Source organism: Dipodomys spectabilis, unplaced genomic scaffold (assembly GCF_019054845.1).
Source record: "Dipodomys spectabilis isolate Male_0828 unplaced genomic scaffold, ASM1905484v1 ptg000095l, whole genome shotgun sequence".
Lineage (NCBI taxonomy): Eukaryota > Metazoa > Chordata > Mammalia > Rodentia > Heteromyidae > Dipodomys > Dipodomys spectabilis.
The window spans coordinates 25,176,700-25,202,231 of record NW_024870772.1 but is presented as its reverse complement, the minus strand read 5'-3'; the positions used below and the strand labels follow the sequence as shown (position 1 = coordinate 25,202,231).

Below are 25,532 nucleotides of genomic sequence, written 5' to 3'. Positions count from 1 at the left end.
GAACACTTGCGTTGCATGCATGAGGCCCTGGGTTCGATTCCTCAGCACCACATAAGAAAAAAGAAAAAAGTGCTGTGGCTCAAGTGGTAGAGCGCTAGCCTTGAGCTGAAGAGCTGAGGGACAGCACCCAGGTCCAGAGTTCAGGCCTCACAACCAGACCCAAAAAAAAAAAAAAAACAAAGAAAAGCAACTTTTTTTTGTTTTGCTTTTTTGAGACAAAGTCTTATACCATACCCCAGGCTTTAACTATTATCATTAATCCCTAACATAACAAGAACAGGAGTTCCAAAGTAAGATGAAAATAAATTCAGAGCCAGGCACAGGTGGCTCATACCTGTAATCCTAGCTAATCAGGAGGCTGAAATCTAAGGATCACAGTTCAAAGCAGGCTTGAACAGAAAAGACCCCATGAGACTCTCTTTATCGTCAATCAACCACTCAGAAAAGACAGGAAGTAAGGCTGTGGCTCAAGAAGTAAAATGCGAGCCTTTAGCAAAAGTAGCTTAGGAGCAGCATCCAGGCCCTGAGTTCAAGGGCCATCACCAACACCAAAAAAGAAGAAAGAAAAAAGAACTAAGGGACAGAGGTAAGGCCCTGAGTTCAAGCCCCAGGACTTGCATTAGAAAAAAACAAAAACAAAAAACAAAAAAAATGTCTCAGCAACTTTTCAAAACTTGACTGGCTTTGAACTGCAATCCTAAATCTCAGGCTCCTGAGATTAAAGACCACTAGCACCTAGTTCAACAGCGTGTTTTTAAAATAAATTCTTACACTCAGAAGTGAAATACAAGTTAAATTATGAGCTGGGAGCTAGTGTCTCACGCCTATATTCCAAACTACTCGGAAGGCTGAGATCTAAGGATCTCCATTTAGGCAGGAATCTGTGAGACTCTTTTCTTGTTGTTTGTTTTTCTTTTCGTTGGTTGTGGGGCCTGAACTCTAGGCCTGGGCGCTGTCCCTCAGCTCTTCAGCTCAAGACTAGAGCTCTATCAGTTGAGCCACAGCGCCACTTCCTCCTTATGTGGTGAAGAATCAAACCCAGGGCCTCATGCATGCAAGGCAAGCACTCTACCACTGAGCTACCTTTCCAGCCCCTGTAAGATTCTTATCTCGAACAAATTAGACTGAGTAAAAGCCGGAAGGGTCACTGTGGCTCAATGAGAACAGAGATGCTCAGGGACAGAACCCAGGCCCTGAGTTCAAGCCCCAGGATCAGGAAGGGATAAAAAAGCACTCAATAGGCCTTTGACATTAGAATTTTACACACACACACACACACACACACACACACACATACACACTTGAGGGAAAAGGGGTAGAGGGAGGCCAGTTGTAGAACTTAAACCATAATCCTCAGATCTCAGCCTCTTAAGTAGCTGGATTACAGGTGTGAAACACAGTGCCCAGCTAAAATTATGTATTTATTAGTTAGCAAATAACTATTCATTAGAATTACTTAAAATCTTTTTATTCTAAGACCAATCATATCAAAACCTCCAGGAATGGCTGGGAAGGTGGCTCAGTGGTAGAGCACTTGCCTTGCATGCTCAAGGCCCTGGGTTCGGTTCCTCAGCACCACATAAGCAAAAAGAAAAAAGCCGGAAGTGGCGCTGTGGCTCAAGTGGTAGGGCACTAGCCTTGAGCTGAAGAGCTGAGGGACAGCGCCCAGGCCCAGAGTTCAGGCCCCACGACCAGATCCAAAACAAAAAAAAAAAAAAAAAACCTCCAGGAATATGGATCAAGTATGTTTATGCTCAATGGTATCCAGATTTTTTTATGTGTATGAACACTGAGAATCACACAAACTATCATGGATTTTAGCTAGAGAAACCTAGTGATTTTACTAGAAATTTGTAACTTAAGCCAGGCACTGGTGGCTCACACTCAGGAGGCTGAGATCTGAGGATCACGGTTACGGTTCAAAGCCAGCCTGAGCAGAAAAGTCCATAAAACTCTTTTTTTTTTTTTTTTTTTTTTGGGGGGGGGGGGGGGTCCGATTGTACGGCCTGCACTCTGGGCCTGGGCGCTGTCCCTCAGCTCTTCAGCTCAAGGCTAGCGCTCTACCACTTGAGCCACAGAGCCACTTCGGGCTTTTTTCTTTTTGCTTATGTGGTGCTGAGGAATCGAACCCAGGGCCTCATGCATGCAAGGTAAGCACTCTACCACTGAGCCACCTTCCCAGCCCTCCATGAGACTCTTATCCCCAATTAACCACTAGAAAACCAGAAGTAGCAGTGTGGTTCAAGCGGTAGAGAGCTCGCCTTGAGCTGAAGAGAGCAGGGATAGCACCCAAGCCCAGAGTTCAAGCCCCATGACTGACCAAAAAAAAGAAATTTGCAACCTAGTTGCACACTCAAAAGGAAAATACTTCAACAAATGTCAGTATGAGACTTGTCCTATTATTATAAACAATCCAAAAAAGTTAAAACAACACATCCTATAACAATTTTATCCATGGATTTGTTCTGAACTAATCTACCATTTACAACAATATGAAAATACATATTTATTCCTCTATGAAAAGTAATAAGATAAATTGTGTTCTTTGTGACAACTAGATTTTATACTTTTTGGGGGAGGAGGAGGGTAACCTGTGGGGCTTGAACTCTGGGCTTAGGCACTGTCCCTCAACTCTTCAGTTCAAGGATTATGCTCTACCACTTAAGCTACTGCGCCACTTCCAGTTTTCTGGTGTTTAATTGGAGATAAGAGTCTCATGGACTTTCCTGCCTGGGCTGGCTTTGAACCTTCATCCTCAGATCTCAGCCTCCAGAGTAGCTAGGATTACAATCGTGAGCCACCAACTCCTGACTAATTGTACACTTTTAAATCAAGCCATTTGAGAAAACTGCATTAGGGTTGGAGTTTGGCTCAGTAAGAGAGCTCTTGCCAAGCATACTCAAGGCCTTTCATTCAATCCTTGGGGCAATGCAACAACAGAGAGGGGGAAGGTGGGGGGGGGGGAGGTTGGGAGATGGGAAGGGGAAACAAAGGGGGGGGGGCAACAATGCTTGATAAGAAATGTACTCATTATCTTGCCCATGTAATTGTAACCCCTCTGTATGGTACTTTCACAATGAGAAAGAGAGAGAGAGAGAGAGAGAGAGAGAAAGGAAGGAAGGAAGGAAGGAAGGGACAGAAAGAAAGAAAGAAAAAGAAAGAAAGAAAGAAAGAAAGAAAGAAAGAAAGAAAGAAAGAAAGAAAGAAAGAAAGAAAGAAAGAAAGAAAGGAAGGAAGGAAGGAAGGAAGGAAGGAAGGAAGAAAAGGAAGGAAGGAAGGAAGGAGAGAGAGAGAGAAAGAAAGGAGAAAGAAAGAAAGAGAGAAAGAGAAAGAAAGGAAGGAAGAGAAAGAAAGGAAGGAAGGAAGGAAGGAAGGAAGGAAGGAAGGAAGGAAGGAAGGAAGGAAGGAAGGAAGGAAGTAGAGAGTGCAATGAGCATAATGGCTCAACAATCAAATAAGCAGGTAAACACAATTACCCAATACTTAGAAGGTCAATCATGAGCCTAAAACTGCTATTTGATAAATTATTAACCTTGGGATCACCTAGTCAACTACATGGAAAATTCAAGAAATAGACAATTGACAGGTTTTAAGTATTTTCTTATATTCTTATAATTTTTCCATTTTATTATTAGTCACTGTATTGTTCTTGACTTAGAAGCCTTGTCATAGAAACATATTAACATAAGGAAAAATAATAGGTTTCAGCCTTCTTTGGACTGCATCCTCCTTGGATAAAGGGCGATAGACTAGCCAGGTACCAGTGGCTCACGCCTGTAATCCTAGGTACTCGGGAAGCTGAGATCTGAGGATCACAGTTCAAAGCCAGCCCAAGCAGAAAAGTCTGTGAGGCTCTTACCTCCAATAAACCACTAAAAAACTGGAAGTGGCACTATGGCTCAAGTGGTAGAGCACTCACCTTGAGCTGAAGAGCACAGGGACAGCACCCAAGCCCAGAGTTCAAGCCCCACGACCAACAAAAAAAAAAAAAAAGGGGGGGATAGACTATGGTTACCAGAGGTGTTTTTAATCCTACAATCTGAAAAACGACAAGTTAGAAATTAAGAAAATAATTCACAAGCATCCACAGATGTGAAGGCATTAGTTGTACAATCATTACTTGTTACTACTTAATATATCTGAAATCCTTACACAACAAATGTCAATATATCATAAACATAAAAAAGGCAAAAGGGAATAGAAAGGAATATACACAAAAATCAGCAACAGGAATTGGCAGTGTGGCTCAAAGTGGTAGAGTACTCAGCCTTGAGCAAAAAAAAGTTCAGGGACAGCACACAAGCCCTGAGTTCAAGCTTGTGACCAACAAAACAAAACAAAAAATTAGAAGAAGAAAGAAATTAGCAACAAACACAAAGCCCAAAAAGCTTCCTTGACTGATACCAGTAAAGCATATTTAAAAACTGGTCTAGATAATATAAAACAGAAGATTTCCTAGAATGAGAAATTTCTTTTTTAATATCTTATACTTCATGAAAACAGAATGTATACCTTTTGATCTAACAGTTCTAATCTGTAAAATCTGAAACTAAAGATTGAAAGGTTAGTTAGTATCAAGGAAAATTTGAGATATTATGATTAACAAGACATAACTACAAAGATAGGCAGAATGATGTAATAAATGAAGTACAATACAAATTCAGGATTACTTTTAGCACCACTGCAGAAACACTAATTCAAGAAGGTAATAAAACTATTAATCACTTAAAGGAAAAAAGAAACTTTATACCTTTCAACTTTATAAATTTAAAACATCCAGCAGCTCAAGAAATACTGCTTGTATGCTATTCTTAAAAAATCGGAAAGATCAGTGAGAAGACATACAGTAAAATCATGCCTAAGGGCTAGGAAGGTGGCTTAGTAGTAGAGTGCTTGCCTAGCATGCATGAAGCCCTGGGTTCAATTCCTCAGTATCACAAACAGAAAAGACCAGAGAGGTACTATGACTTAAGTGATAGAGTGCTAGCCTTAAGCAAAATCTCAGAGACAGTGTCCAGGACCTGAGTTGAAGTTCCAGGACTGGCAAAAAGAAAAACAAGAAAAACATCATGGGCTGGGAAGGTGGCCTCAGTGGTAGAATGCTTGCCTTGCATGCATGAGACCCTGGGTTCAATTCTTCAGTACCACATAAGCAAATAAAAGCCAGAAGTGGCAGTGTATCTCAAGTGGTAGAGCACTGGCCTTGAGCTGAAGAGCTGAGGGACAGTGCCCAGGCCCAGAGTTCAGGCCCCAGGACTGACAAAAGAAAAAGAAAAAGAAGAAAAACATCATGCCTCAGCCTACTTTCACACACTGGTGGCTCACACTTACAATCATAGCTACTATGGAGGCTGAGATCTGAGGAACTGGATTTGAAGCTGGCCTAGCAGCAAAGTCCATAGGACTCTTTCCTTCCTCTTTCCCATGTCCGAGACTAGGACTTGAACTGGATACCTGCAACCACTTTCACTCGTTGGCTGGCACTCTTACCAACTGGAACATGCTTACAATCCCAGTCCATAGACTATTATCTCCAATGAGCTTCCAAAGAGTTCAAAGTGGAGCTGTGGCTCAAGTAGTACAGCATTAATATTTATCACAAAAGCTCAGAGACAGTACCTTATTTGCAAGCCCCAGTATCAGAAACAAAAACAAAAACAAAAACAGGGCTGAAATTTTTATGAGGCTTATCAGTAAAAAATACTAAATCAATGTCAGAAATCCCAACAAATGAAAAATGAAAGTAGAGGCTGGGAATGTGGCTTAGTGGTAAAGTGCTTGCCTAGCATGCATGAAGCCCTGGGTTCAAGTCCTCAGTACCACATAAGCAGAAAAAGCTTGAAGTGGCACTGTGGCTCAAGTGGTAGAGGATTAACCTTGAGCAAAAGAAATTAAGGGACAGTGCCCAGACCTTGAGTTCAAGTTTTATGACTGGTGAAAGAATGAAAGAATGAAGAGAGGAAGGGAGGGAGGGAGGGAGGGAGGAAGGGAGACAAACAGACAAGAAGTTATGAGGTGTGGTTGAGTATTGAACACATGCCTACTATGAGCACAGCATGGGGGGTTCTTTGTTTGAAACCTAGCACTATTTAAAAAAAAAAAAAAAAAAGCCAGGCACCAGTGGCTCACACATGTAATCCTAGCTACTCATGGTTTGAAGCCAGACAGGCAGAAAAGTCCTCTTGAGACTACCTCCCATTAACCACTCAAAATCCAGAAGTGGAACTGTGGCTCAAAGAGGTAGAGTGCTAACCTTGAACCAAAGAGCTCAGAGACAGCATCCAGGCATACACAGGGTGGGCCAGGCATACATGGGGGGGGGGGGGGGGGGGGGGCGCTAGAGACATAGCTCAGTTAGTAGAGCACTAACCAATGAGCAAAAATGTCAAGTACAGAGTTAAGAGTCTCAGTCTCAGACTGGAAATTTTTTAAAAAAAGAGAAGAGAGGAAAAGGAAAATGATGAAACAAACATAGCTCTATTTTCTTTTGCTTAGGAATTATCACTTAAAGTATATACACACACTTCTATTACTTGAGTTATAAGTACAAAGGTATTCCAAACAAAATAATCTACAAGAATATAATGGAAGGGGAAAAAGTAGTAACAAAATACCTGATAGCTCGGGCTGGGAAGGTGGCTCAGTGGTAGAGTGCTTGCCTTACATGTGTGAGGCCCTGGGTTCAATTCCTCAGCACCAAAAAAGCAAAAAGAAGAAAGCCGCAAGTGGCGCTGTGGCTCAAGTGGTAGAGTACTAGCATTGAGCTGAAGAGCTGAGGGACAGTGCCCAGGCCCAGAATTCAGGCCCCATGACAAGACCCAAAAAAAAAAAAAAAATGATAGAAAGTTAACACTGTGTAGCTGGGCACCAGTAGTTCACGCCTGTAATCCTAGCTACTCAGGAGGCTGAGATCCAAGGATTGCGGTTCAAAGCCAGGCCAGGCAGGAAACTCTTATCTCCAATAAAAACCACTAGAAAACCGGAAGTGGTGCTGTGGCTCAAGCAGTAGAGCGCTCGCCTTGAGCTGAAGAGTGCAGGGACAGCGCCCCAGCCTGGCATTCAAGCCCCACGACCAACCAAAAAAAAAAAAATTACAGTAAAGTTCAATTAAAAAAAAAAAAAAGAAAAAAAGGGGCTGGGAAGGTGGCTCAGTGGTAGAGTGCTTGCCTTGCATGCATGAGGCCCACATAAACAAAAAGAAAAAAGCCGGAAGTGGCTCTGTGGCTCAAATGGTAGAGCACTAGCCCTGAGCTGAAGAGCTGAGGGACAGCGCCCAGGCCCAGAGTTCAGGCCCCACAACCAGACCCAAATAAAAAAAAAAAAGTATAAAACTGGCTTCTATATTAATGATCAAAAGGTAAAGAGCATCAGTAACTCATGCTATATCTAAGCTATTCAGGAGGCTGAGATCTAAGGGTTGCTATTTGAAGCCAACCCAGGCAGGAAAAGTCCATAAGAATCCCATCTCCAAAATTAACCACCAAAAAAGCAGGAACTGGTTCAAGTGGTAGAGCTCTAACTTAAGCAAAAAATGCTTAGGGAGATAACTGGACCATGAGTTCCCAGTACCAAAGATGGGAGCAGGTGACAAGCAGCAAACCATCTGAATCTTGTCATTTGAGGCCTGTATGGGCAACACTATAAGAGCCTATCTCTTAAATATAACAAAACAGAAGCTGGTGCCTATGGCTAATATCAATAATCCTAGGTACTAAGTAGGCTGAGATCTGTGAATTGAGATTCAAAAGCCAGCAGACATAGAAAAATCCTCCAGATTCATATCTGCAAAACACCAGAGGAAAATGAAGGCTTGAGAAGTGGCTCAAGTGACAGAGAACCAGCCACGCATTCAAGCCCCAGTACTATCATGCAGGGGTATGTACAATTTTAAAAAGCAACATATACTAGGAAGGCTGAAGTATAAACATCAAGAGGTGAGTCTGCTGTATAGCAAGATCCTTCTAAAATAAGACATAAAAGCAAAAACTGTAAGGACGAAGTAGCAATTAATCAGATGTTTACTTTAAAAAAGAACAAATATATATAGTGAAAAACATCAGTGACAGGAATAACTAAGAAAATTTTGGAAAATTAAGGACAAGGGAAGAGCTGCAACAATATAAATGGCTATAAAAAGACAACTAGCCAGCCGGGCGCTGGTGGCTCACGCCTGTAATCCTAGCTACTCAGGAGGCTGAGATCTGAGAATAGCGGTTCAAAGCCAGCCCGGGCAGGAGAGACCGTGAGACTCCTATCTCCAATAAACCACCAGAAAACCGGAAGTGGCGCTGTAACTCAAGTGGCAGAGCACTCGCCTTGAGCTAAAGAGCTGAGGGACAGCGCCCAGGCCCAGAGTTCAAGCCCCACGACTGACAAAAAAAAAAGACAACTAGCCAGGCCCCGGTGGCTCATGCCTGTAATTCTAGCTACTCAGGAGGCTGAGATCTGAGGACTGTAGCTCAAAACCAGCCTAGGCAGGAAAGCCCATGAAACTCTTATCTCGAAAAAACCACTAGAAGACGGAAGTGTTGCTGTGGCTCAAATGATAGAGCTGAAGAGCTGAGGGACAGTGCCTAGGGCCTGAGTTCAAGCCCCACCACCAACAAAACAAAACAAAACAAAACAAAACAAAACAAAGACAGCTATAGTTAAACACCAGTGGCTCATGTCTATAATCCAAGTTACTCAGAGGGCTGAGATATGATGAGGATTATGGTTCCAAAACAGGCAAGACAGGAAAGTCCATGAGAAAAGAGTACTAGCCTTGAGTAAAAAAGCTCAGAGACAGCACCCAAGCCCTGAGTTCAAGCCACAGAATTAATAGTAATTTATTATTATAATCTATATTTAATATTATAATTTATTACTATCACAACAATAAAAACAGAATGGAGGTTTGAAGCCAGTCTGGACAGGAAAGTCTAGCATAGGGCTGAGAATATGGCTTAGTAGTAGAGTGCTTGCCTTTTATGCATAAGGCCCTGCATTCAACCCTCAGTACCACATAAACAGAAAAAGCCAAAATTGGTGCTATTGCTCAAGTGGTAGACCAGCAAAAAAAAAAAAAGAAAACAAAAGAAAAGAAAAAAACTGAAACCCAGAACTCAATAATCTGAAACACTTCTGATCTCATACATTTTCTATGAGAAGTTTCTGGGTTATTGGGGGTTTTTTTTGTATTTGTAAAGAGGTCTTCGCTGGACACTGGTGGCTCACATCATAATCCTAGCTACTCAGGAGGCTGAGATCTGAAGACTGAGATTTAAAACCTCCTGGGGCAGGAAAGTCACGACTCTTTTTTTTGTTTTTTTTTGGGTCCAGTCGCGGGGCCTGAACTCTGGGCCTGGGCACCGTCCCTCAGCTCTTCAGCTCAAGGCTAGCGTTCTACCACTTGAGCCACAGCGCCACTTCTAGCTTTTTTCTTTTTGCTTATGTGGTGCTGAGAAACCGAACTCAGGGCCTCATGCATGCAAGGCAAGCGCTCAACCACTGAGCCACTTTCCCAGCCCTCATGAGACTCTTACCTCCAATTATCCACCAGAAAACCAGAAGTGATGTTGTAGTGCAAAGTGGTAGAGCGCTACCCTTGAGCAGAAGAAATGGGGGTTAGCAAGTGTCCACGCCTCCACTAAGCCCCACCCAACAAAAAAATAAAAATAAACAGGACCTCTCTTCCATTAATTTTTTTTAAAAAGGGGGAGGAGGGGTTTGGAATGTGGTTTAGTGGTAGAGTGCTTGCCTTATAAAGCCCTGGATTTGATTCCTCAACACCATACAAACAGAATAAGGTGGCTCAAGTGGTACAATGCTAGCCTTGAGCAAAAAAAGCTCAGAGACGGTGCCCAGGCCCTGAGTTCAATCCTCAGGACTAGCTAAAAAAAATTTATTGTTGCTATAATCACTTCCAACACTGGAATCCTACAAGGTAGTTCAAATAGTAATACCTATCAGTAGGACACAAATATCCTTTTATGGAGAGGGAAAAAAAAAAAATCACATCTGTATGAAAGGCCTTTTTTACCTTGCCTCATTAGCATTAATTGGTGTTCATGCCTAGCTGCTTCCATTTCTGCTTCCAGTTTCTCTTTGGCTTCTCTGATGTTTCTATCAACCTGCTCACGCTGCTGTTTTTCCATTTCATCAAGAGCCTTCCATCGAGATGCATACTCAAATTCAAATGTCCCAGGTTGAGCAAATCGTGGTGGTTGTTCTCTTTCCCTAAAATTACATTAAAAAAAAAAAAAAAGAAATATATACTAAAGAAAAATAACAACCAACAATAACAACAACTACCATTTATTGAGCACTTATTATTATTCAAGACATTCTGTCCAACAGATTAATTATTTCATGGTAAAGATATGGATTCAGTGAATATGAGTTTAAGAAACTGATCAAGGAATGCCTATCTAGTGAGTAATGGAACCAGAATTTAAACGTATGCATTTAATGTTACAACATACCATGACCTTAGCATGGATAAAGCCTTTGGAATTTCATTCAATATACATGGAGGAAGGGGAGGGTCTAAAACACACAGATCAAGCCCGGCATCAGTGGCTCATGCCTGTAATCCTAGATACTCAGGAAGCTGAGATCTGAGGATTGCTATTAGAAGCCAGCCTGGCCAGAAAAGTCCCCATGAGACTCTTATCTCCAAGTAACTACTCAAAAACTGGAAGTAGAGTTGTACCCTTGAGCCATAGAGCTCGGGGACAGCACCCAGGCCTCAAGTTCAAGCCCCATAAAACACACACACACACACACACACACACACACACACACACACACACACACACACACACACACACACACACACACACACACACACACACACACACACACACACACACACACACACACATCACGTCTATGTTAACTGCCTTAAAATCAGTTTTTCTATTAGTGATAAGAGAGATAAAGCAAGGTGAATTACTCACACCTGTACTTCTACCTACTGAAGAAGCTGAGATCTGAAAATCCCAGTTTGAGACAAGTATAAGCAGGAAAGCTGATAGAGCAATAGAGAGCACACCTTGAGCTGAAGAGGTCAGGGATGGCGATCAAGCCCAGAGTTCAAGCCCCACAACTGACCAAAAAAAAAAAAGTCTAGACTTTTCTGCCGAGGCTAGCTTCAAACCACCATCCTCAGATCTCAGCCTCCTGAGTAGCTAGGATTATAGGTGTGAGTCACTGTCGCCAAGGACAAATTATTTTTTTAATCTCCAAAAAGAGTTTTTCCTCTATGCCAGGTTATTTAACTAGTCAGACCCCATTCTATTCCTCCCATACACCCAAAGTGTCCTTTTAATTTCCAGTACACCTGAAGCATATAAACTGAAGAATTATACTCACATGATGTACATTTCAATGATTTCTGAATCTCCCCCTACCCATCAAGCCCTGCTACAGTTATGAAAACAAACAGTTAAATTTTACTCATACTTTTTTTAAAGCCAGGCAGAGGCTGGGAATGAGACTCAGTGGTAGAATGCTTGCCTAGCATGCATAAAGCCCTAGGTTCAATTCCTCAGCACCACATAAACAGAAGAAGAGAGAATTGGTGCTGTGGCTCAGCACCAATTGGTAGGGTGCTAGCCTTGAGGAAAAGACGCTCAAGAACAGCATCCAGGCCTGATATATATAATTTAAAAAAAAAAAAAAAAACCACCACTGACCAAAAAAAAAAAATCTATTTTGAGCTGGGAAGGTGGCTCAGTGGTAGAGTGCTTGCCTTGTATGCCTGAGGCCCTGGGTTCAATTTCTCAGCACCACATAAGCAAAAAGCATAAAGTCGGAAGTGGCACTGTGGCTCAAGTGGTAGAGCGCTAGCCTTGAGCTGAAGAGCTGAGGGACAGCGCCCAGGCCCAGAGTTCAGGCCCCACGACCGGACCCAAAAAAAAAAAAAAAGGCCAGGTATAACAGCCTGTAATCCCAGATATTCAGGAGGCCAATCCAAATGAACTCAATTCTATATTAATAAGGCACGCATGGTGACATGTACATGTGGTCCTAACTACACAGAAAGCCTTAAGTAGTAGTGCAGTCTGATAAAAGCTCCAGGTAAAACTTGATACATTCATTCCCTGAATAACCAAAGCAAAAAAGGGCTTGGGTATGGCTCAAATGGTACAATGCTTGCCTAGCAAATAAGGAGGGGAGAAACGAGAAAACAAAGCAAAGGAAAAAAGAAGAGAAGCAAGTGAGAGGGGAAGAGAGGAAAGAAGGGATGGATAAATTATTCCAAACCAGATTATATGACTAAACAGAACACCTTAAAATCAGTAATATTTGGTAACAATTATAATAGCACAAACCCAAATATTCTAATTGTGAAAATACTGTACAGAGGGGGTACAATTACATGGGCAAGATAATGAGTACATTTCTTATCAAGCATTGTAGCTCCTCCTTTGTTTCCCCTTCCCATCCTCCCCACACCAAGTCCTCCCCCACCCTAAATATTCTTTATTATTCAATTCTTACTTATGATATTGTTGAGTTTTCTGCATTAGTTTCTCTGGCAAACCATCTTCATCATCAAATTGCTCCATGGGTTCCACAATGACTGGACGAGGTGTACTGGAAAAGAAAAAAGGCATTAATAACAATATAGCGTCTAACATGAATAATCTCTTCCAAACATCTTTTGTTTTTGTTTGGTTTTGGGTTTTTGTGTTTTTTTTGCCAGTCCTGGGCTTAAACTCAGGGCCTGAGCACTGTCTCTGAGCTTCTTTTTGCTCAAGGCTACAACTCTATCACTAGAGCCACAGTACCACTTCCAGCCTTTTCTGTTTATGTGGGGCTGAGGAATTGAACAGAGGGCTTTGTGCATGCTAAGTAAGCACTCTACCACTAAGTCACATTCCCAATCCCTCTTCCAAACATCTTCTGTTAAAGACATATACTTGGAAAAATGTTTGGGTTAACAAAAATGTCTCAGCAAGTATTCTATATTCATAAAATCAGTCAATAAACACTTTGAGTCAGATATAGGTGAATAAACACTGAAGTACATAAGTCACTAATTATGAGCCAGCACAACCAATATAATTAAGTTCAATAAAATGTTTTAAATGGGGCCAGGCACCCAGTGACTTATGCCTATTATCCTAGCTACTCAGGAAGCTGAGATGTGAGGACTGAGGTTCAAAGCCAGCCTGGGCAGGAAAATCCATGAGACTCTTATCCACGACAAACCACCAGAAAACCGGAAGTGGCCCTGTGGTAGAGCGCTTGCTGTGAGCAGAAGAGCTAAAGAACTCAGGGACATTGCCTAGGCACAGAGTTCAAGCCCCATGACCACTAAGTTTTAAATGTATATCTACCACATTCTATATATGTAATCCCTATCATCACATCACATCTCACAATTCAATTCAAACGATTCATCTCTGCTTGTCACTCTCACTGTCTAATATTATTGTTCAGAATAGCATTTGTTAAAGCCAAAGCCAGAAGTGTAGGTATGGCTCAAGCGTTGAACAAAAAGCTAAGGGACAATGTGCACACACAAACACACAAAGCTAAAGCCCAAAATGTAACCTAAAGCAGCCAGCAAAAGGGAAAACCCAGTGGGCACAAAACAGAACATTCAAGAAGCAAGTTAGGGAGAGGAGAGAGAGAGAATGAATATCAAGCAGGAATTTTCTGAGCAGCAAACTGAGAATATACAAATGGGATTGCAACTGGCTAAAAAGTTTGTTTACAGCAAAGGACATAATTACAAGGCTAGAAAGAACCTACAGAATGGGCGATCATTAGCAGCTAGACATCTGACAAGGGCCTAATATACCAAATATCAAAGAGCTAAATTAAGTAAACTCCCCCAAAAAAATCACTCCAATAAATGGGCAAAGGAGTTAAATAGACACTTCTCAGAAGAAAGGTCAATAAACACAGGAGGAAATGGTCAATAATTATAGAGGAAATGCAAGTCAAAACACTGAGTTTCTATCCCATCCCAGTAAGATTAGCCATCATCAAAAATATGAACAAGTTGGGTGCTGGTGGCTCATCCCTAGCTACTCAGGAGGCTGACATCTGAAGATTATGATTCAAAGCCATCCCAGGCAGAAGTCTGAGAGACTCTAAACCCGAACTAAATACCGAGAATTCAGGAGTAGAGCTGTGACTCAAGTGGCAGAGAGCTAGTTTTGAGCAAAAAAGCTCAGGTACAGTGCCCTGGCCCAGAATTCAAGCATAGGACCAGCCTTAAAAAAAAAAACACTCAACTATCTTAACACAGGCCACAGGGAAACTATAGTTATTTCCATAAAGTAGAATGAGCCGTAAAAATAACCAAGTACTGTACACACAATATGGTTGAAATCTCATTACTGTTATGGCAATCAGAAACCATATGACACAACAATGTACAGTATATCGTTTCATTTAATACTACTCTAGATAAAATTTTAATAACAGGGGAAGAATGTGGAATAACAGAACAACTTTGGAAAGTGGTGCTGTGGCTCAAGTGGTAGAGCGCTTGCCTTGAGCTGAAGAGCTGAGGGACAGTGCCCAGGCCCACAGTTCAAGCTCCACAACCAACCAAAAAGAAAAAAAAAAACCACTTTGGTAGAATGATGGAAATTTTCCAATTTGCTTATCGTGGTAATACTAAAAATATTAAAACTCATTGAGCACATTTAAAAAGGTGCACTTGCTGAGCACTGGTGGCTCAAACCTGTAATCATAGTTACTGAGGCTCAGATCTGAGGATTACTGTTAGAAAACCACCCTGAGGGGCTGGGAACATGCTCAGCGGTAGAGAGCTTGCCTTGCATGCCTGAGGCCCTGGGTTCAATTCCTCAGCACCACATAAGCAAAAAGAAAAAAGCCAGAAGTGGCGCTGTCGCTCAAATGGTAGAGCGCTAGCCTTGAGCTGAAGAGCTGAGGGACAGAGTTCAGGCCTCAAAACTGGACACAGAAAGGGGAGGGGGGGAGGGGGGGAGGGGGGGAGGAAACCAGCCTGAGAAGATAAATCCAAAACACTTAATGTTCATGTAACTAGTAAAAAAGCCAGAAGTGGAGGTGTAGTCTTTTTTTTTTTGGTCAGTTGTGAGGCTTGAACTCTGTGCCTGGGTGCTTGGGTGCTGTCCCTCAGCTCTTCAGCTCAAGAACAGTGCTCTACCACTTGAGCCACAGCCACAGCACCACTTGCTGTTTTCTGGTGGTTAATTGGAGATAAGAGTCTCATGGACTTTCCTTGCCTGGGCTGGCTTTGAACCTCGATCCTCAGATCTCGGCCTACTCAGGAGGCGTGTGCCACTGACACTCAGCTGTAGCTAGTCTTAAATGGAAAAAGCTAAGCCCCAGTCCTAGCATACGCACGTACACAGAGGAGTGCTTTTTAATATATGAGTTATACCCCAATAAAGCTAACATTTCCTAAAAGATTACTTCTCATGATTCCTAGTAATACACAAAACTTTCTTATTTTTACTGAATATTGCCACAACACCTACTTACCATATGTTAAAACAGTAGTAGGAACTACAAGAAAAGATACAAAAAATAACATTTATGGAAGTGGCACTGTGGCTCAAGTGATAGAGTGCTAACCTTGAGCTGAAAAGCTCAGAAAGAGTGCCCAGGCCCAGAGTCCAAGCCCCACAACCAAGAAGACAAAAAAAAAAAAAGAAACAAAACAGGAAGAACTCACATTTAAATGAACAAAAAGATATTTAACTCACGTTGTTAGCAAGAATGCCCCATCTCCACATCTCTCCAGAGCCTTGCGTGCAGGAGGTTTTGCTGCAAATTCTACAAAACCTTTTCCTGTAGCTCTACCACGATCATCCACAACCACAACAGCTTTCTCTACAGGACCAAACTGGGAAAATGCTTGCTCTAGAAGCTCATTGGAAACAACGGGAGAAAGGTTCTTGACAGTTAAGGCTGCTCCATGTGTAGCAAAGCGAATTCGGAGGGGTCTGCTCTTCAAAATGGTGCCATCCAATTCTGCTTTTGCAATTTCAGCCAGTGTTCTGGATTCCTTTTTAAGAGGAAAAAATAGCTTTTTAATAAGAAATTTAAAATAGTGGTTTTTCGTTCAATTTTTTTTTGGGGGGGTCAGTGACGGGGCTTTAACTGTGGACTGGGAGCTGTCCCTCGTTACTTCAGCTCAAAGCAAGTGTTCTATCACTTGAACCACAACGCCACTTCCAGTTTTCTGGTGGTTAATTGGGGGTAAGGGTCTCACGGACTTTCTTGCCCAGGCTGGCTTGGAACCGTGATCCTCAGATCTCAACCTCCTACTGAGTAGCTAGGATTGCAGGCGAGAGCTACCGGCGCCCAGCTTCCAGAAGACTTAGAAACTTTATATGCTTATGTGAGAAGAGTACAAATACAATAATACCCAATGAAAAACTGTCTCTTTATTCAGTACCTAAAATGTTCACAATGGCTCAAAATGAGTACCCTTAACAAATACCAATCTATCTATAGAAATATTTTTATAAATGAACAAAATAATCATTTTATTTTTTTCTTTAACTCAACATTGTTAGTCGTAGCAAGCATTTAATGAATAAAAGTCAGGCACTTTGTTACCTAATTTGCCATATAATCTAACAATTCTGAAAGCTAGATTTTAGGAATGGAGGCTTGAATTAAAATGCTGTAAGGAGGACTTGGGAATAGCAAGGAACATGAGGAAATTTCTTAGGGCATTAAAATATATTTTTGTATAGGGTTTCAAGTTTAACAGATGTAAAACTTATCAACTGGTACAATTAAAATATGTAGTTCTGGGTGGTGGAAATATACGTCAATGGCAGAATGCCTACACAGCATGTACAAGGCTCTAGGTTTGATTCTTACTACTGTCTCCAAAAAGTGCAGTTTACTGTGTACATATACATACGCATACACACATACATACACACACACACATATATACTTCCACACTTATGTCTGTATACACACACACAAATTGATATATGAAAATGGATAGAAAATGTGAAAACTACAGCAAAATTTAGCAGACAGGATAGTGTATACTTGTAATCCTAGTACTCAAGAGGCTGAGACAGAAGGATCCAGAATTAAATCCTGAACAAAACAAAAACCATGGACAAGTGCTGATGGCTCACAACTGAGATCCTAGCTACTTAAGAGGCTAAGAACTGAGAACAGAGGTTCAAAGCCAGATCAGGCAGAAAAGTCCATGAGACTCATAGCTCCAATTAACCAGTAAAAAGCTGGAGCTTTTGAGGTGTTCAAGCAGTAGGGCACTAGGTATCATCAAAAAAGCCAAGAAAGAATGTGAGGGCCTTGGGCTGGAAAGGTGGCTCAGTGGCAGAGTGCTTGCTTTGCATGCATGAGACCCAGGGTTCAATTCCTCAGCACCACATAAGCAGAAAAAGCTGGAAGTGGTGCTATGGCTCAAGTGGTAGAGTAGCAGCCTTTAGCTGAAGAGCTGAGGGACAGCTCCCAGGCCCAGAGTTCAAGCCCCACAACCGCTTAAAAAAAAAAAAGAATGAGGGCCTTGAGTTCAAGCCCCATTTACTGGCACAGGTGCACGCGCACACATGTGTGTACACACACACACACACACACACACACGTGCACACACATGGGTAATGTCTGTAAAACCAGAGCCAGCCAGGGCAAACCAATCCTGGAGACTTATCTCTGATTAACCAGCAAAAAACTGAACTTGGGGTATGGCAAATTGGTGAAGCTCAATCATGAATAAAAAAACTTAAACAAAAGCTGAGTGAAACAGAGATCTAGTACACGTACATGTACACACATGTACACGTACACACGTACACATGTATACACACACACAGAGCTAGAAAACAAATCCTGATGAGGAGTGGGGATGTTGGTGGGGATGAAACTACAGCAATTACTATATTATTGAAATCCATATGGAGGGTTCCTCAGAAAACTAAAAATAGCTTAACACAAGTGTCTCACCCCTATAATCCTAACTACTCAGGAAGCTGAGAAATACTCAGACGACTGAGATCTGAGTACTGAAGTTCAAAGCTAGCCCAGACAGAAGAATCCAAGAGACTCCATCTCCAATTAACCAGTAAAAAAGTGGAAAGTAGAGGTGTGGCTCAAGTGGTAGAGTGATGGCCTTGAGCAAAAAGGCTCAGGGACAGCAACCAGGCCCTGACTTCAGGACTGGCACCAAAAATAAATAAATAAATGTATTTACTTGTGCGCTGATTTTTTTTAATTTTTTATTGTTATTATAAAGGCAATATACAGAGGGGTTGTTACATAAGAGTACATTTCTTTTTGGTCAATGTCACCCTTTCCCTTGCTCTCTCCCAGTTTTTTCCTACCATACCTATGTTAATTCCTTTTTTCTCTCTTTTTTTTTTTGTTGTTGTTGTTGGTTGTGGGGCTTGAACTCTGGGCCTGGGCGCTGTCCCTCAGCTCTTCAGCTCAAGGCGAGCGCTCTACCACTGGAGCCACAACACCACTTCCGGCTTTTTCTGCTTATTGTTTTTTTTTTTTTTTTGGGTCCGGTCATGGGGCCTGAACTCTGGGCCTGGGCGCCGTCCCTCAGCTCTTCAGCTCAAGGCTAGCGCTCTACCACTTGAGCCACAGCGCCACTTCCGGCTTTTTTTTTCTGCTTATGTGATGCTGAGGAATCGAACCCAGGGCCTCTGGCATGCAAGGCAAGCGCTCTACCACTGAGCCAACTTCCCAGCCTCCTATGTTAATTTCTTATAGACAAATCTTTCCAACACAAAAAACTTGTAACTTACGGACAGGAATGGAGGGAGGACACAGGGGGAAAGTGAAGGGGTAACATTGTCCAAAAAAAAAGAGAAATGTACTCATTATCTAACTTACGAAATAGCAACTAGGTGCTGATGGCTCCTGCCTGTAATCCTGGCTACTCAGGAGGCTAAGATCTGAGGATCGCTGTTCAAGGCCAGCCCAGGCAAGAAAGTCTGTGATACTCTATCTCCAATAAACAACTACTCAGAAAAGGCCACAAGTTTGGTCTGAGAAGGTGGCTCAATGGTAGAGTGCTTGCCTTGCATGCATGAGGCCCTGGATTCGATTCCTCAGCACCACATAAGCAGAAAAAGCCGGAAATGGGACTGAGGCTCAAGTGGTAGAACACTAGCCTTGAGCTGAAGAGCTGAGGGATAGTGCCCAGGCCCAGAGTTCAGGTCCCACGACCAGGAAAAAAAAAGAAAAAGAAAAAAGAAAAGGCCACAAGTGGTTCTGTGGCTCAAGTGGTAGAGCACTAGCCTTGAGCACAGAGGCTCAGAGACAGCACCCAGGCCCTGAGTTCAAGAACCAGGACTGACAAAAATAAAAAATAAGGGCTGGGAAGGTGGCTCAGTGGTAGAGCGCTTGCCTTGCATGCATGAGGCCCTGGGTTCCATTCCTCAGCACCACATAAGCAAAAAGAAAAAAGCCGGAAGTGGTGCTGTGGCTCAAGTGGTAGAGCGCTAGCCTTGAGCTGAAGAGCTGAGGGACAGCGCCCAGGCCCAGAGTTCAGGCCCCACGACCGGACCCAATAAATAAATAAATAAAAAATAAATGTAGATTGTCCAGGCGCAGGTGGCTCAAGCCTGTAATCCTAGCTACTCAGCAGGCTGAGATCTGAGGATCATGGTTCATGACAGCCCAGGCAGTAAAGTCTGTGAGACTCTGATCTCCAATTAACCACCAGAAAACCAGAAGTGGCGCTGTGGTAGAGAGCTAGCCTTGAACTGAAGAGCTCAGGAACAGCGCCCAGGCCCAGAGTCCAAGCCCCAGTACCAGGACTCAAAAAAAAAAAGGAAGAAAGAAAGAAAGAGAGAGAGAGAGAGAGAGAGAGAGAGAGAGAAGAAGGAAGGAAGGAAAAGAAAAGAAAAGCACTGTATAATCAACAATCTTGGGCTGGGAAAGTGGCTCAGTGGTAGAGTGCTTGCCTTGCATGCATAAGGCCCTGGGTTCGATTCCTCAGCACCACATAAGCAGAAAAGGCTGGAAGTGGTGCTTTGGCTCAAGTGGTAGGGTACTAGCCTTGAGCTGAAGAACTGAGGGACAGTGCTCAGGCCCAGAGTTCAGGCCCCATGACCAACAAAAAAAAAAAAAATCTTCACCACAAAGTGTACAGGAAAATGTTAAAAAGTAATTTTTTGTCCTAAGTGTAACCCCCACAAATGCTACATAGAAAAGTTAAGGATAGCTGGATGCCAGTGGCTCACGCCTGTAATCCTAGCTACTCAGGAGGCTGAGATCTGAGGATCGTGGTTCAAAGCCAGCCTGGGCAAGAAAGTCCATGAGACTCTTATCTCCAATAAACCAATAGAAAGCCAAAAGTGGCACTGTGGCCCAAAGGGTAGAACGCTAGCCTTAAGCTGAAGAACTGAGGGACAGTGCCAAGGCCCAGAGTGAAGCCCCACGACCGACAAAAAAAAAGAAAGAAAAGTTAAGGATAGGGCTGGGGATGGGGGGGGCGGGGTGACTCCTGTGGCAGGATATCAGCCTGTAAAGCTAAATACAAGGCCTTAAATTCGAACCTCAAATCTACCTCCATCCCAAAAACAGAAAGGTTATTAAACAGGGACAAATTATTAGACATCTTTTCTGAAGTTCAAATTAGAAGGGGTAGGTTGCACAATATTGTAATTCTGGGGTACACAAGTAGTATATCATCATCCATCCTGTTTTACCCCCCATTCACAATCCCAAGAACACGAGGAAAAAAACACTAGATTCCCTAACAAATAAACATTAAGCCGTTACTGGCCTGGCAGAGATTGAGGCAGCTGATTAGTACGAGGTAAAAAGCGGAGTGAGCTGGAGGCAAGAAATAACGATGTTTAATGCCAAAGGCATGGCGGCTCTGCTGGAGAGCAAAGAGAAGCAGGTCTGCTGCTTGGAATCTCACATTCTGTGAAATTTAGAGCTAGATAGTGTAGCTTTCCCTCTAACTTTTAATTTTATCTCTTAAGAATTATCACTCCAGGCCGAGGGCCGGTGGCTCACACCTGTAATCCTAGATACTCGAAGGCTGAGATCTGAGGATCTCGGACCATGAGGCGCTCATCTCCAATTAATCACCAGAAAATTGGAAGTGGTACTGTGGCTCAAGTGGTAGAGCACTAACCTTGAGCTGAAGAGCTCAGGGACAGCATCCAAGCCTAGAGTTCAAGCCCCACGACCGACCCAAAAAAAAAAAAAAAATATATATATATATATATATATATATAATCACTCTGGGGGCTGGGAATGTGGCTTCGTGGTAGAGTATTTGCCTAGCATACATGAAGCCCTAGATTCGATTCCTAAGTACCACATAAACAGAAAAAGCCGGAAATGGTGGTGTGGTTCAAGTGGTCGAACCTTGAGCAAAAGCAGCACAGGGATAGCGCCCAGGCCCTGAGTTCAAGTCCCAGGTCTGGCAAGAGGGGAGAGGGAAGGGAGAGAGAGAGAGATCACTTCAGCTGGGAGCAGGTGGCTCGTGCCTATAATGTCAGCGTCTCAGGAAGCTAAGATCTGAGAATCACGGTTCAAAGCCAGCGGGGTTGGAAGTCAAAAGACTCTTATCTCCAATTAATCACTCAAAAGCCAGAAAGTGGATGTGTGGGCTCAAGTGGTAGAGCGCTAGCTATGAAAGGAGGGGGGGGGGGGTGGAGGGAAGCAGCAGCAGCAGTAGCCCTGGAACATGGAACAGCCCAGACCCTGAGTTTAAGCCCTAAGACCGGGACACGGGAAAAAAAGAAAAGAAAAAAGGAAACTGTGACCCCCGACGCCGTTTGCGACGCCCCGCCCCCCCAGCCGGCCCGGGCCCGGGGCCGCCGCGCGGGCGCGGACTGACCAGGCGGATGAAGCCGAAGCCGCGGTCGCGGTTGATGAAGACCTCGCTGGGCTCGCCGTAGCGCTCGAAGAGCCGCTTGAAATCGTCCTCGGTGATGTCGGTGGGCAGGTTCCCCACGAACAGGCGGCAGCGCTGCGTGTACGTCTTCTCGCCCGGCTTCAGGAAACTCTTGATGTCGATGGTGAAGCCCACCTCCTCCTCGGGATGCTCCTCCGAGGGCGCGGGGCCCGGTGGGGCCTGCTCCCCCGCCAGCGTCAGCGCCATGGCCGCCGCGGACGCCGGCTCCCCTTCGCCCGCTGCCGACTCGAGCGCGCGAAGGCGGGCCGGGTTCTTCTCGATGCGCACTTGCTTCAGGTTTCCTCGTAACATCATCTTCCACGAGTCCGCCTCGACACTGGATACCAGCCTAGATGTAAAGACGGATACGTCTCCACAAGTATCTATGGAAACACACCAGAGAAAGTGAGGGGAGACACCGCCCGGTAACCGAGGCCGTAGCCCAGCCTCCCGAAACTCACGCCCTCACCAGCCGCAGGTTCAAAATGGCGCTGCCACAATCTGCAGTTGGAAGAAGAGACGCCGACGCCGGTCCCGCCCCTCCGCGACGCGCCTGCGCAGGCAGGTCTGCGGCGGGAGACGTTGATTCGAAACGCGCGTGCGCACCAGGGTGAGCGCTTTACCGCCCAAACAGCCTGTGTTGTCTGGAGTAATACGGATTTTTATCCTACCGTAGAGGAGAGTGCGGGTTTTACTTACGAGATAAATCGTCTGCTGCGTGCAGTAGTGTGTGACATCTCTTTATTTTTTAAAGCTACTAAAATTCAGCCCTCCGACGGTGGCTCCTGCCTGCAATCCTAGCTACTCAGGAGGCTGAGATCTGAGGATCACAGTTCAAAACCTTCCCTGGCCAGGAAAGTCGGGGAAACTCCTACCTGCAATTAACCACCAGAAAACTAGAAGTACTGCCCTGGCCAAAAAAAAAAACACCTGAAATTAAAGATTATTTTCAATGATTATGAAAAATGCAGCTTATGTTGTGTTATTGTTGTTTATGTGTGTGCCCTTTCTGGGACTTGAAATCAGAGCCTGGGCTCCGCCCCTGAGCTTATTAGTTCGATAAGAGTTTCTCAGATTTTCCTCTTGGGCTGGCTTCAAATCCCAATCCACAGATCTCCGCTTCCTGAATACCTGGAATTATAGGTGTGGCAAGGCAGTGTGGTAAATGACGGACCAACCTGGGCTTACATTGCTAAGAAATGGTCTCAAAAGAGAGATTGACTGGGAATATGGCTTAGTGGTAGAGTGCTTGCCTAACATGCTTTTATGAAGCCTTGGGTTGGATTCCTCAATACCACATAAGCAGAGCCGGAATTGGGGCCGTGGCTCTTGGAGTAGAGAGCTTACCTTGAGCATAAGAAGCTCAGTGCCCAGGCCCTGAGTTCAAGCCCCAGGACTGTCTCAGAGAGAGAAACAGAGACAGAGAAAGGGAGCCCAGTGCCAGTGGCTCACACCTGTAATCTAAGCTTCTCAGGAAGTTGAGATCTGAGAATCATGGTACAAAACCACCCCAGGCAGGAAAGTAAATGGGATTCTTATCTCAACTAAACTAGGAAAAAAAAGTAAAAAAAAAAAAACTTAAAGCCGGAAGTGGAGCTGTAGCTCAAGTGGTAGAGGACTAGCTTTGAGTACAGAAGCTCAGGAACAGCAATTAGGCCCAAGGGGGACAGGGAGGAGAGGGAGAGGGAGTGGATAGAGAGAGGGAGAGGAAGAGGGAGAGGGAGAAGGAGTCAGTCAGTAGCTCACACCTGTAACTGTAATTCTAGCAGATGAGAAAAGAAGAACAAGATTCAAGCCGGGCATCGGTGGCTCTCGCCTGTAATCCTAGCTACTCAGGAGGCTGAGATCTGAGGATCGTGGTTCAAAGCCAGCCTGGGCAGGAAACTCCGTGAAACTTTTTTTTTTTTTTTTTTTTTGTCTGTCGTGGGGCTTGAACTCGGCCTGGGCGCTGTCCCTCAGCTCTTCAGCTCAAGGCGAGCGCTCTACCACTTGAGCTACAGCGCCACTTCCGGTTTTCTGGTGGTTTATGGAGATAGGAGTCTCACGGTCTCTCCTGCCCAGGCTGGCTTTGAACCTCGATTCTCAGATCTCAGCCTCCTGAGTAGCTAGGATTACAGGCGTGAGCCACCAGCGCCCGGCTTTTTTTTTTTTTTTAATTTTTTTTTTTTTTTGGTCCGGTCATGGGGCCTGAACTCTAGGCCTGGGCCCTGTCCCTCAGCTCTTCAGCTCAAGGCGAGCACTCTACCACTTGAGCCACAGTGCCACTCCGGCTTTTTTCTTTTTGCTTATGTGGTGCTGAGGAATCGAACCCAGGGCCTCAGGCATGCAAGGCAAGCGCTCTACCACTGAGCTATCTTCCCAGCCCCGGTCATTTTTTTTTTTAACCACATGGAATCTAATCAGCAAAAACATTTGGCTTTTCTTTCAAAATATGTCCTGAGCACAAACTTTTTTTTTTTTGGGTCCGGTCGTGGGGCCTGAACTCTGGGCCTGGGCGCTGTCCCTCAGCTCTTCAGCTCAAGGCTAGCGCTCTACCACTCGAGCCACAGCGCCACTTCCGGCCTTTTTTTTCTTTTTGCTTATGTGGTGCTGAGGAATCGAACCCAGGGCCTCAGAAATGCAAGGCAAGCGCTCTACCACTGAGCCACCTTCCCAGCCCCTGAGCACAAACATTTTAAGACAACATTATTGCCTAATAACTACTAATTACTATCTAATAATTTGTTATTCTAATTGTTAGGAAAATGAAGAAGAAAGAACAGGCTGGACTCTATTTCAAAGGGCAAGGAGCGTTTATTAAAGCACAGCAAGGGGCCCCAACCTCCCCAGAGGGAATGGAGGACATGCAAGGAGATGGAGTTGGGGGTCAGGCTTCTTTTGTCTTAATGAAAAAAGAAAATAGAAAAACAGGCTGTGGTTACTTAGGGGCTTAGGTGTGGATACTTTCAGTTAGGGGTAGCAGGAACTTTCGGCTAGGCCTATGGTCAAGCACATCTGTGCATGCGCACACCTGGTTTTTTTGCTTGATCTGGAGAAATAAGGCGGGATCAAACCTTCACTAATTATTGTCCAGCTTCTACTCTTATAAAACTAACATATCTATGCAAAATTCCTATGACCTAAGAATGCAAATATATTTCGAAAGTGGGTCTCTAAAAAGACAATTAAGATTAAATGATGGACTAAGGACATGACTGAGTGGTAAAGAACCTACCTAACAATCACAAGACCCTGAGTTTAAACCCAAGTGCCTCCAAAAAAAAAGAAATTGAAGCTGGGCACCGGTGGCTCACGCCTGTAATCCTAGCTACTTAGGAGGCTGAGATCTGAGGATCATGGTTCAAAGCCAGCCCGGGCAGAAAAGTCCGTGAGACTCTTATCTCCAATAAATCACTAGAAAACCGGAAGTGGTACTGTGGCTCAAGAGGTAGAGCACTCGCCTTGAGCTGAAGAGTGCATGGATAGCACCCAAGCCCAGAGTTCAAACCCCACCACCAACAAAAAAAAAAGAAAGAAAAGAAATTGAATAAAGCCAAGAAGGTAAGCCCTAAACATACATGACCTATGTCATAATAAGACAAAAGGCTGGGAAGGTAGCTCAGTGGTAGAATGCTTGCCTTGCATGCATGAGTTTGATTTCTCAGCACCACATAAGCAGAAAAAGCCAGAAGTGGCACTG

The 25,532-nt window shown here is 43.9% G+C and overlaps 1 protein-coding gene across 1 annotated transcript in view; it reads right to left on the bottom strand.

Moving 5' to 3' along the window:
* The window catches only part of Pspc1 (paraspeckle component 1), a 69,292-nt gene extending 46,939 nt beyond the window's left edge, over window positions 1–22,353 (bottom strand). Inside the window, exons 1-4 of the mRNA XM_042685463.1 lie at window positions 21,797–22,353; window positions 15,699–16,000; window positions 12,487–12,582; window positions 10,022–10,218 (exon numbers count right to left, since the gene is read on the bottom strand). Of these exons, the coding sequence (XP_042541397.1) occupies window positions 10,022–10,218; window positions 12,487–12,582; window positions 15,699–16,000; window positions 21,797–22,168 (967 nt within the window). The 5' untranslated portion in view covers window positions 22,169–22,353. The remainder of the gene's footprint in view (window positions 1–10,021; window positions 10,219–12,486; window positions 12,583–15,698; window positions 16,001–21,796) is intronic.
* Between the last annotated feature and the right edge of the window lie 3,179 nt (window positions 22,354–25,532).